Source organism: Durio zibethinus, chromosome 20, assembly GCF_047325235.1.
Source record: "Durio zibethinus cultivar Kanyao isolate XHJ-2024 chromosome 20, ASM4732523v1, whole genome shotgun sequence".
In the NCBI taxonomy this organism is placed as follows: Eukaryota; Viridiplantae; Streptophyta; class Magnoliopsida; order Malvales; family Malvaceae; genus Durio; species Durio zibethinus.
The window spans coordinates 4461606-4474419 of NC_143181.1; the positions used below are offsets into that span (position 1 = coordinate 4461606).

General features: G+C 31.7%; 2 protein-coding genes across 2 annotated transcripts; both read left to right on the forward strand.

Moving 5' to 3' along the window:
• The first annotated feature begins 2931 nt into the window (after positions 1-2931).
• On the forward strand, positions 2932-4058 carry LOC111315571 (protein PHOSPHATE-INDUCED 1-like). The gene has a single exon (XM_022917400.2). The coding sequence runs from the start codon at positions 3016-3018 to the stop codon at positions 3958-3960; it is 945 nt and encodes a 314-aa protein (XP_022773135.2). The 5' UTR covers positions 2932-3015; the 3' UTR covers positions 3961-4058.
• Positions 4059-8952: 4894 nt separating this feature from the next.
• LOC111315570 (7-deoxyloganetin glucosyltransferase-like) lies at positions 8953-10919 on the forward strand. The gene is made up of 2 exons (XM_022917399.2): positions 8953-9741; positions 9867-10919. The coding sequence occupies exons 1-2, from the start codon at positions 9225-9227 to the stop codon at positions 10802-10804; spliced, it is 1455 nt and encodes a 484-aa protein (XP_022773134.2). The 5' UTR covers positions 8953-9224; the 3' UTR covers positions 10805-10919.
• Positions 10920-12814: the final 1895 nt, after the last annotated feature.

Here is a 12814-nt window from a genome sequence, read left to right on the forward strand (position 1 = left end):
ACATGAGGAAAAATATTGATAAAATGACTATTTTGTTATAATATTGCAAGTATGGAGACTAACTCATAATTTTTAAAAGTATAAGAATAAAATATTATTCAATCAAAAATTGAAGATCACAGATATATATATATATATATTATAAAATTACTATTACTTGCAGCTAACAAGAACAAATTCAAAATATAATGTCTATTGGACAGTTAAAATTTTTAAACAAATGTAATTAAAGTCATCCTATCTAAGCCTAAATTCACGAGCTTAACCAAACGTTATCCAAAACCTAGCGAGGCAATCACGAGGCTTGCTAATTTGTTAAGTATATTACTTAGATCACATGATTGTTATAATATAAAACTATTATCTTTAAATTAATAGTGTTGAATTTGTTGCCTTTGAGTCTACTTACAATGCCCTAAAGTCCCGAAATACTCAAAACATAAAAGCAGTACAGCAGCGTGTCTGATGGGGATTTTCATATATTGCCTGCCTTGTTACATACTCGCAGACATGTCATTTTTATATTTACACTTAAAGTAATATAATTTACGTTTTTATATTGCAAATATATTGTTCAAGTTTCTAGCTGCAACTTGCAAGAGTACTCGCGGGTCCTTTGAGAATCTAAGTCTTCTGCAATTCAACAAGATCATGAATAGAAATAGTAGTTAATTAATAATTTCAAGCATTTGTTAATTAGGAGTCCGTGATGAGTAAGAGATCATGATTATGATCCAGCTGCTTAGGTGTTTATGTATATGGAAGATTAAAAAATGCCGACAATTAAGATTATACTATACATGTAATGCAAATTAAGCATTCAGGATGATGATACAGAATATTAATGTTGGTCTGAGTGTCATATATATGCTCCCGTTCTTCCCAGCCACCTTCATATATTTATGAGCTGAATTTAGCTGTAGAATTAAGACTTTGGAGACCAGCATTTTTTTACACGTTCCAAAGTCAATAGTCACACCTTCTCGGAAGGGTACGGCAGTAGAGCCTGCACTGATAAATGATAATGTCAAGTCTGATTCTTTTTTCCAGATTGATCAATAGGCTGACTGCACAATGAGCGAGCACTTGGGTAAACACGTCTCGACATTTTGGAATTAATTCAGTGTTGGTAAGTTGATACTCTTTGCATTCTCTAACTGTGGCAATTCATGGATATTTTAAGGTCACCAGCGCAGCATTGCATATTCATTAGCAGTCTATGGTTTTGTCGCTAAGACAATTTTTTTTTTTTATTTATAATCCTTGCAGAAACCTGTGAGTGAGTAGTATTATATTCCGTTTAGCAGCTCACTTAGACACCTTGGATGCCTCCAAACAGCAGCATCCGATGAGCTCGAGCAGAGCATCCAGCCTGTCTGAAGGCTGATGAGCTTGCTCTGTTCCCAATCTTGCAAACATGGTCACCCAAAACTAATTAGAATACCTCAAACCTGCACGAGTGATGCTTTGCAAATCTAACTTAAAAATTAAATTCTGACACTCGTCCACTAGCGGATAGGCAAATACTAGTTCTATTCAACAAAAAGTAGTATAAAAACATGATCAACTTAAGCCAAGATTGTTGTTATTTGATCTAAACAATCTTCAATATCTGATATATATGCAACTTGAATTATGTTGTTAGATCGTATTTAAAACTGTAATTTAGATTAATGGTATTGAAAAATTAGAATGGTGATCATTCAATAATCAAATCAATGTGAGTAAGAACAGAGAGGGTAAAAGAAAAGGGTACGCAAAAAATTGATGTTCCTGACTTAAATGAAGACTAATATACTATAAATATGGTGGCTAGAAAAATTGCTATAAAGGGGTTTAACATTTAATTTTGCATAGTCTTCTGTTTTAATTTTGCCAGGAACACTTATTGTAAAGGATTGGAACAGTGTTTTTATTGAATTTTTATATACTCACTATGTCGCTTATCTAAGCAAGTACCTGACCTGTGGCTTCTGAGATTTAATTTTTACATGCTTGCATTAATTGAGTAATATTTCTCAAAGATTGGGAGGTTGAGAGCTTTAAATTTACTTGATGGTTTTGTTCATTGTTTCTGATTATTAAGTTTGATAAGTTGTCTGGTCAACCACTTGCAATTTCAAGCATGGCATCCGACCCTACAAAGCATGGGATGCGAGGGCTCTGGTTCTAATTCTTGTAGTTTAGTTTGAGAGGTTCTGGAATCCCATGATGTGACAGTACACTGTCGACAAACGAATTAAAGGATGAAGCTACCTTACCTACAGCTACATGTATGGGTATAAAGATTCTTTTGGCACAGAACAGAGCACCTAGAACACCCATACAAAATTTAATTGAACCAAAATGGCAAATTCTACAAAGTTTATAAGCATGAACAAACTGATTTTAATTAGTTATCCATGAACTTGAGAACCAACTGAAACAGGGATTTGAATACTGACCTAAAATTTTAATCTTTTTTAGAGTAAAAGGTTCCTGCAATTTGAATGATGTTAGGGTTTGAAATGATACTCAGTTTAATGACGTAAGATTGTGGGAACAGTTTCAACAACAATAATAAGACGAACATCGGTCCAAGAAACTGAAGTGAATCGAAATGCGAGCCAGCCTAGCTAAGAGCTTTAAAAACACATGCTGCCCATAGCTCCAATCTATTGGCAATCAAGGTAGGACAGAATTGCTTGCCATATTGGTAGCTTTGAAATCGATGTAAGCATTGGCTAAGTCTCCTAAATCTCCATGAAAACAAAATGGTTCAAAAAATAAAAGGGAGATTCTCGCCAGATGTCTCCCTCTCTCGTCTTATCTTTTCCCAGTTCTCGTGATCTCTGTATTTTAACTGCGTAGCTGCCAATGAAAGCTACCGCGCAACCCCTACCACTTTCTCAGTGCATGTACCAACTCACCTATAAATACCCCCTCACACTTATCCCGAAATCAAATTCAAGCTCCCTTTGTCCTTTGCAATTTCAGAATCTTTCAACACCCGGTACCAAATTTTAAGTCTTTCAAATGGGTTTCTATCAGTTAGCCAAAACAATGCCTCTTGTTATTGTACTTATTTACCTAAGCTTAGCTGATGTTTGTCTTGGAGCAAGAAAGCTAACCTCTCTATACCAGCCACCGCCCATGGCCCTGACTTACCACAAAGGGGCATTGCTTGAAGGAAATCTTCCTGTCTCTATTCTTTGGTATGGTGAATTCTCACCAGCTCAGAGATCCATCATTGCTGATTTTCTACTTTCTCTCAATCCACAACAGGAACACTTGGGTCCCTCCCCTGCAAAACCCTTAGTATCTCATTGGTGGAACACTATCCAAACTTATATGAAAAGAGCTGGCAGAAGCGATGCCCGTATTGTCTTGGCAAGCCAAGTCACTGATAGGAACTGCTCCGTCGGCAAAATTCTTAAAAGGTCCCAAATTTCCAGGCTGGCTAGACGAGTCCACTTGAAAGCTGGTGGATTAACTCTAGTCCTTACAGCCAAAGACGTGGCTGTCGAAGGCTTTTGCACGAGTAACTGCGGGTTTCATAGCTCAAACGCCAAGGAAAAATCCGTCTTTATCTGGGTTGGAAACTCAGTGACTCAATGCCCAGGCAATTGCGCGTGGCCATTCCACCAACCCATTTACGGACCACAAACTCAGCCACTCGGTGCCCCCAATGGAGACGTGGGTGTGGATGGCATGATCATAAACATAGCTGGTCTTTTGACCGGGGCTGTGACTAATCCATATGGAAATGGCTATTTCCTGGGCTCGGATGGCGCTCAGCTTGAAGCAGCATCGGCTTGCCCAGGAGTGTATGGTAAAGGGGCGTACCCTGGATATGCTGGAGAGCTGTTAGTGGATCGAACCACTGGTGCCAGCTACAATGCACAAGGCAACAATGGAAGGAAGTACTTGTTACCAGCCTTGTTTGACCCTGCTACTTCTCAGTGTTCAACGCTTGTGTGAGGGCGATTTTACTTTGCATTGTCTATTAATCTGCCCTAATATATGTAAATAAATTTTAATATCGTTATTATTATAAAAAAAACTCTTTCAAACAAAAATCTTGATTAATTTTTAGAGGACGAAAAGATTAGAAATCATATTTCAATGCCCACGTTTCTCTTCCCGTGTTAATAGTAAAAATTGCTGCAAAGTTCAAAATTTTTTCTATTGCCAGCCAGCGGGAATTGATAGCTCAGGAATCAAGATATGCAATTGTTAATTACAAAGGCAACTCACTCTCGGAATCTAAAGTTTGTATATTACTTGTGCTTAAAATTGGAATGCTTTCAAAATTTTGTAGTGGTAAGTGCTTACTTTTTCAAATGCCTTCGAGTTCTGCATCCATTGCTAGAAAGAACTTCCTTCGTGGTTCAACGGTAATTGTTGTTATTATTATTTTTTTTTTGCTGTCAATTTGCAAGCAGGAAAAACAGGCTGATGGGTTTGAAAAATACCTTTGCATTTCCTCTCCTCCAAATTTGAGCTGAGCATGAAGAGATTTGCTCTACCCACGTCCATGAAGGTGGGAGCAATCTTAGATGCCTACGCTGAGGTGGAAGCGAACTGGACCGTGACATTAACCCTTTTAACTTGGGCTCATTACTATCGCATCTTCCGCCCACATGAATTGGACTCCATTTTAGGCTGTCAAACCAAGCTTAATAACCACAAAGGAGGACCCTGCCCCAATTACAAGCCTACAAGACAAAAAAAAATTGTTGAAAAATGAACTCGAGAAAATTAGACATTTTTAAGATAAAAATTGCTTAATTTCCCGTATATACTGCATTTATTTACTTACAAGTTGCTTTAAATAACCATAAAAAACAGAATTAATTTCAATTTCTTTTATCCTTTTTCCTTTAGTTAATAAGGGAAATTAATGGGTTAAAAAAAAGATAATAGCGTTTTTTGTTTCATAATTCATTTTGAGTTTTTTTTTTTTTTAAGAATTGAGAAATAATGCACGCATGAAAAGCCAATTCAAAGTGAAAAACAATGATGAAGTCAGGGGTTTTTTGGTATTCTTTGTAGTGCATTGTTAGGTTTGCTTCCCAATTCCCCTTTTGTGCCAAAATTAGTAATTATAAAATCTTGAATTTTTGCGCCTATCTACTATCGTCTACAATTTTGACTTTAATCTAATAATAAAATATTTTTTTGAAGCAAATTAGGAACCTGACCGCGTCTGCGAGGCCAAAATCTTGAACTCAAAAGCCTGAAAACATTGTACTGTCAAATGCATGTTCAAAGCACGAAATTGACGAAAAAAATTGTAATAGAGACGTAAATCAATGGAAGAAGCAGCATCACCTGCCTCCTTTTAATATTCTAATGGTTTCTTTGCATATCAATTTACTTCTGCGTATGCAAACACAAATTTTATTTTATAAAAGTTTGGTCGAAAGGCAAAAATTAAAAGTACCGTATAAAGCCAAAAATATCATCCATTGCCTTACTGTCCATTGTCTTAATTTTGGGCGACTCAAGAACATTTCATATATTTATATATATCGTAAAATATTGATAATTTATATTTGTATAATATTTTATTTTAAAATTATATTTTATATTTTATATTAATATAAAACATATAAAATATATTTTTTAATTTATTAGATTTATATATAATTTATATTTAAATTCAATTTTAAATTATTTTATATTAATTTTAAATGATCAAATCTACTCAAGTTGAAGACTGATCAAATAATTGTGTTATTAGATGTTATAAAAAGATAAGTAAATGCCTACTAAGTCATGGCTGCTGTTTGACAATCCTCACCTGGGAAAAGACTCAATCGCTTGCCTATGCGTTGCTTTCAGATGAAGGCTGCAGTCAGTGATCATTCAAATGCGCGACAGGTATTGTTTTAAATCAGAGGTATATTTGGAAAAGTAAATCGGACAAGTTATACAAAATCAAATGATATTTACAAATTGAGGTAATAAAAAGAAATTATTAGAATAACAATGAGAAGAAATATTTATTAAAAAGGACTGTTATGCTTTTTTTTTTTTTTTGAAAGAATGGACTTTCTTTGCATAGATTTATTTCTCGGGCTTTTTCTTAGAAAGAGAGAAAGAAAGGAGGAAGAGGACTTGAGAGAGAGAGAAGTGAAAGTTAATTTTATTTGTTAATTCAAATATTTATTTTTTAATTTAAAAAATAAAATAAAATTAGTCAGCAATTATAAGTCAGATAATTATTATTGAACAATTACCCTAATTTGTAATTTTCCCCTATTTTGGCAGACACCATATTGCCATATACGATCAAAATTTACAACCGAGATATCTGACGGCTGGAAACAAGTCGCGCATGGTCACGCATTTAAGGTGTCGCTGACTATTGTCGCCATCCTGCTTTCAACAAGACTGTTGTCGCCAAATATTCAATTTAGCTCATTTTTTCATTTAGTCAATAGCCAAAAGGAAAATAAAAAATGAAGACCAATATGTATATAAGAACCAATCTGAAGTTCTGGAGGTTTCAATTCTGGACATTTTGCTTCAGCACACAGTTTATAATTCTGTTTCATTAGGTTTTATTTATTTATTTTAATGTTTGCTTTAGTTCCCTTTCAATACAGTTGAATGCTTCAGCCACATATTGGTAATTAGACAGTGAGATTGCATCCTGTCCTTTTTTAATAAAAAAATATATTTATTGTTTAATTAAAATATTTTTTAAAAATAAAAATATATTAATAATACATGATACTAATAATTAAAGATGTTCATAAATCATGTGAAAATTTTTTTTTTATAAGAAAAAAGTTTAGAGTAGATAGATTGTTCAACCTCTCATATCATAATAAAATGTATCATACTTGACAATTTAAAACAAATGATTATAAAACATATATTCGAGATGATCTTAACAAATAACTACCAACAAAACTCGAACCCAACACTTCTTCATTCATTTATATTCATCTATTTTTTAACTAATATTATTTAAAATTATATTTAAATATTAAAAAAATATTTTTATATACATATTTTTAATACATTTTAAAAATAAAAATAAAAATATTTTTATTAATTAAATAATATAAATAAAATGGAACTCAAATTTAAAAATTTTCATCCGAAACCTAACTCGATTAGTAAGGCCCGATCTATGCCTAACAAACTGCCAGACCCATGTACAAATTTACTATTAATAACGAGCAGTTGTCATCATAATTAGAAAGTTTTTTATCTGGGGTGAAAAAATGGAAATTATTTGTATTTATTTATCAGCAGTTTTCTCTATTGACAATACCTTGGCAAAAATAGTTATATTTTCATTGGAACAAACAGGTATGGGCAAATTCCATTAAATGTGCTCATTTATATTAGTGATAAATGCAATTTTTTTTTAAAAAATTTTTTTTTCCTGCGCCATAGCTATCAATGCACATTGCGCCTTACAGGCGGCAAAGTCTTGGATAAGAAAGTAAAGGATTTGGATTTTCTCGGTCCATTGTTTTCCCATTTTGGGTATTAATATTGATAACGCACAAATAAAATAAATAAATTTTAGTATAAAACCTAATTAAAAGAGCTATATAGTATGAGCTGAAAGGTCTGTGATATGGATTTATAGTTGGTCTTTAATGAAAATTATGATCTAAAATGTAAAATTAAAAAAAAAAATCAGATTCAATGTGTAGCCGATTTCTTGGAGCTGCCGTGGACCAACATCTTTCCCAAATCTTGATGTTTAGGTCCAATATCCCACCTATTTAATCAACAGATACAACTATTTGGTAAAACTTAAGATCATCTCCGTTGCTTTTAATGCAAATCTTTTTTTTGAAAAAAAAAAACCTTTTTTTGGTTATAATTAGAAATTTACTTTTAATATGCTTTTTTTGGACCAAGTACTTTTAATATGCTATTTTAAATTTCAAACACCATTTAGTTTTTTTTTTTTTACTTGAATTGGAAATATGAATATGTTTGTGCACGTAGATATTAATAATTTTTATATATGTAATTTTTTTTTGTAATGTCTACTTCAATTTATAAACACATATTTAAAATCAATTAGAACTAACAAATCTTCAGTTGATTTCCTCTTCAATAATTTTTCGAATTGCCCTCCAACCATGGGCACGAATTTTTGATCCAATCTATAGTTAAATATATTGCACCATATATAAGGAAATAATTCGAAAGGAAACAAAAATTAACTTAAAAACATATTAATTTGTGCATTTTTTTAGAGGAAAAACATAAATACAGATTCTGATTAAGGGACAAGAAAAAAATTACAGAAAAGAGTAATTTTTCATACCTTCAATCCGATTTTTTATCTACTTTCTTTTCAAGAAGTCCTAGGAATTACTTCTTCTTTTTACATTTTTAAAAAACTTATTAGTCTTTTACTAGTTCTTTTAATTGCTGTTATTTTGACAGTAAAAGTATGAAATATTAATATTATATAATATATAAACTATAAAATTTCAATATAAAACAATAAAGTCAAACAAAAAATTAGTAGTTGTTGGGTGATGAGATGAGATAATTATGGAAATTTATGACATGGTTATTAAGGCATTGATGACGATGATGATGATCATAATCTATGTATCTATATAAAAAGTATGTAAGGGATATGATTTTTTTTATGTAATAATTGTCTTTTGACTTTATGCAATTCTTTTTAATTGTTTGATTTTTTTTTCTAGATACTTTAATTCTTACTTCACTAATGTTTGGTTTAATTTTGATTTGTAATTTTGTATATAATTTTATGTTTTGTGTATGTTTTATGTTGAATTTGATCGAAATATCAAATTTTAATGAAAAAATTTATGATATTTTAATTTTATATCGAAATATTTTAAAATTTTATAATAATATATAAATCAAAACTTAAATTCAAATTTGTAAAGTATTTTTTTATTAAATAAAATTATAAAATATTTATATTAAAACGGATAATACTTATGAAATTGAGTAATGATCTTTCATGTGATTGCTCCGTTCATAGTAGTATTTTTTTTTGGTTTCGGCTTGCCTGAATTGTTTGACGTTGGACTTTTCTCCTAAAAAATGTGGACTATCAATTTATACTAATTTTTTAACAGGTTAGTATTGTAGTCGAAAGGCTATAAAAGGGGACCTAAATCTTTCCCATGGAGCATATACAATTCCCAATCTGTTGTTCATTTGAGTGTTTGTTTTCACCTTTTAAGTTTTGGCCTGCTTTCCAAGTGAAAAGATAGAGAATGGGTTCTTCGTGTTTTACAGAAAAGCCTCATGCGGTTTGCATTCCTTACCCTGTTCAAGGCCATATCGGTCCCATGCTAAAGCTAGCCAAAATACTTCATCAGAGAGGCTTCCATATCACCTTTGTCAACACAGAGTTTAATCACAAACGTCTTCTAAAGTCCAGAGGTCCTGATGCTCTTAATGGTCTCCCTTCCTTTCGTTTCCAAACGATTCCTGATGGCCTTCCTCCAACTGATGCTGATGCTACCCAAGACATTCCATCCTTGTGCAGGTCCACCAGGAAAACCTGCTTACCACACTTTAAACAACTTCTCCATCAGCTCAACGACTCCTCCTCATCCAACGTTCCTCCTGTCTCTTGCATCGTGTCGGATGGAGTCATGAGCTTCACTCTTGATGCAGCTGAAGAACTTGGCGTCCCTGAGGTTCTCTTTTGGACCACAAGCGCATGTGGCTTCCTGGGTTATGTTTACTATCGCAAACTAATGGAAAAGGGTTTTACACCTCTCAAAGGTAATTATAAATTATAATAATCCAAAACCAGTTCTCTAAAGATTGTTTTAAGCTTAAAATTTTTCCATTTTTATCATTTAATTTCACTGTCATTGATGCTAATTATTGCTATCTTTAATTTGCAGATGAAAGCTATTTAACGAACGGATACTTGGATACTGTCATAGATTGGATACCTGCAATGGAAGGTATCCGATTGAGGGATCTACCATCTTTTATCAGGACAACTGACCCAAATTTCATTATGCTTGATTTTATTTTCGTTGAAACTGAAAGAGCTCGAAAGGCCTCAGCAATAATATTGAATACGTTTGATGATTTGGAGCATGAAGTCTTGGGTGCACTCACTTCAATGCTACCTCCAGTTTACTCTGTGGGTCCCCTGCATCTTGCTTTGAATCATCAAGTCCATGACAATGATTTGAAACAACTAGGATCAAATCTTTGGAAGGAAGAGCCTGAGTGTCTCCAATGGCTAGACTCAAAAGAGCCCAACTCTGTTGTTTACGTGAATTTTGGAAGCATCGCTGTCCTAACAGCTGATCAGTTAACTGAGTTTGCTTGGGGGCTAGCAAATAGTAACCAAACGTTTTTGTGGGTCATCAGGCCCGATCTTGTCGGTGGTGAGTCGGCAATTGTACCAGCAGAGTTCGTGGAGGAGACCAAAGATAGAGGAATGTTGGCAACTTGGTGCCCACAAGAACAAGTTTTGAGCCACCCTTCTGTTGGAGGATTCTTAACACATAGCGGATGGAATTCTACCATTGAAAGTATATCTGGCGGCGTTCCCATGATATGTTGGCCATTTTTTGCAGAGCAACAAACTAATTGTTGGTATTCTTGTACTAAATGGGGAATCGGCATGGAAATTGACAGTAATGTTAAGAGGGATGAAGTTGAGAGACTTGTTAGAGAGTTAATGGAAGGAGAAAAGGGCAAAGAGATGAAGAAGAAAGCTATAGAGTGGAAGAGAAAAGCAGAGGAGGCCACTGGCAATTCCAAAGGGTCATCTTACAGGAATCTGGACCAAATGATCAAAGTTCTACACTCTCCACGAGATTAAGAAAAAATGCTTCAAACATTTTTATAAGCAATTGGAACATTGATATTGTGACTTAATTTCTATCATTAAGCTGTACTTTATAAAATATTAAATAAAGATTCAAAGACTATAAACATGCTGTTCTCGAAATTGTATGTAATTACTGTTTTCTTCATAGTTGTTTCAAACTATAACATGTCTCTCCATTATTCTAGAATTGATGCTGTATATCACCTAATCTCCTTGCTACTTTAAGTCTTTGGATCAAACCAAATAAAGAGGATGTGAAACTCTGGCAGGCAGGCAGAAACATTGGTTATAAACCATTAAACAACCCGTAAACTGACATAAAAACTCAAAATTTCTTTATAAAACCATGAAAGAATTTGCATAATATCTATCTGCAATGTTTGTAATAAAGTTTATGTTTTAGTTTTACTAAATCCAAGTATAAAATCTAGTAACTACATCAATCATATGCATTTATATATTACGTATGTCAATTTTGCCTTGAAAGATCTAGTATTGTCAACTTCGATGTTTTAAGCGGCTGATATACATTTTCTGGGTCAAGGTAATCAAGCAAGATGATCCAATTGCACCAATTAGCAGCACCTTTCATGTCCATATCAAAGAAAAGAATTGTTATTATTATGGCCAGCGTTTGGCGCTTTCAATACGTTTTTGATGCAAAAATTTTTAAAAAAAGGACAAAATTTAATGAATTTATTTAGGAAAAGTTGGTGAAGGTTTTTTTTTTTATTATTATTAAAAATGATCTAATAAAAATATTAATAAAAATTCAAACCAATAAATTAAAAGATTTTATTATATATATTTAGTATACAAAATTAAAAAAAATTTTAAAAAATTTTTGATAATTTTTCAAATTGATATTTTTATTAAAAAATTTTAATCAAATTTTTATCTGAAATAATTAATAATTAAATTTGAATTATAAATGATATTTTTAATACTTTTTTTATCTATTATTAATTTTCTCATTAAATTCAATCAATCCATTGATTTGTATTTTTTATTAACATTTTTATTAAATTCAACCAATAGTGTGGATTGTCTCCAATTTACTTGCTAATTGGAATTTTTAATTTTCCATTGAAATTCATCTATTAGTTGCTCGTAATTTAAGTCCCAACTAAAATTTTTTATGCATATGACCGTAATTATGAAATTTTATGCTTTGGGAGGCGTAATTATGAAAATTTTATGATAATATTGTGTATAATTTTATATATCTTGCATAAAAATATTACAAAAGATAAATGTTCTACATTTCAAAATGTCAATTTTGTTAATAAAAAAAAAATTATGAGCATTTTGTTTTTTCTCATGAGAAATTTGTACCGTCGACAACGGTGGTTCCAACATTGAATGGTGTTTGGCATTTAGGCTTTTTCCGTAGCCAAATTAAACTCAATGCCAAACAAAACCTGCTTTTGATTGTTTTAATCTAAATTCATTATACTTTTCTCCTTTTGTTTTCCATTAAAAGAAAGGGAAACAGGAACTACCAATCTGAGCCTAATCACATGTTAATGTTGTTAGAAAGAAACAGTATCCTAATTGTTTGTGTTGCTTAATAGTTTTCCACTGCATAAAACACATAATTCGCCCAAACAAAATTTATATAAAATTTTATAACTAAAATTCGTGAAATTTTTTTATTAAAAATGAATAAATAAAAAATTTAAATGGATAGATTAATAAAATTTAATGTAAATATCAATAATACGTAAAAAATTATTAAAAATATTATTTATAATTTAAATTTTATTGATATTTATTTAACGGTAAAAATTTTATTAATATTTTTATTAAAAATATCTATTGAATAATTATATCAAAATTTATTAAAACTTTTTTAAATTTTAAACAATTAATCTATATGATAAAATTTTTTAATTCATCAATTTTTATTTACTCATTTTTAATACGAAATTTAATAAATTTTACTTATAAAATTTCGTATAAGCGTTTTACTAGTTCGCCCTATGTAGTTGAGTTGCCATG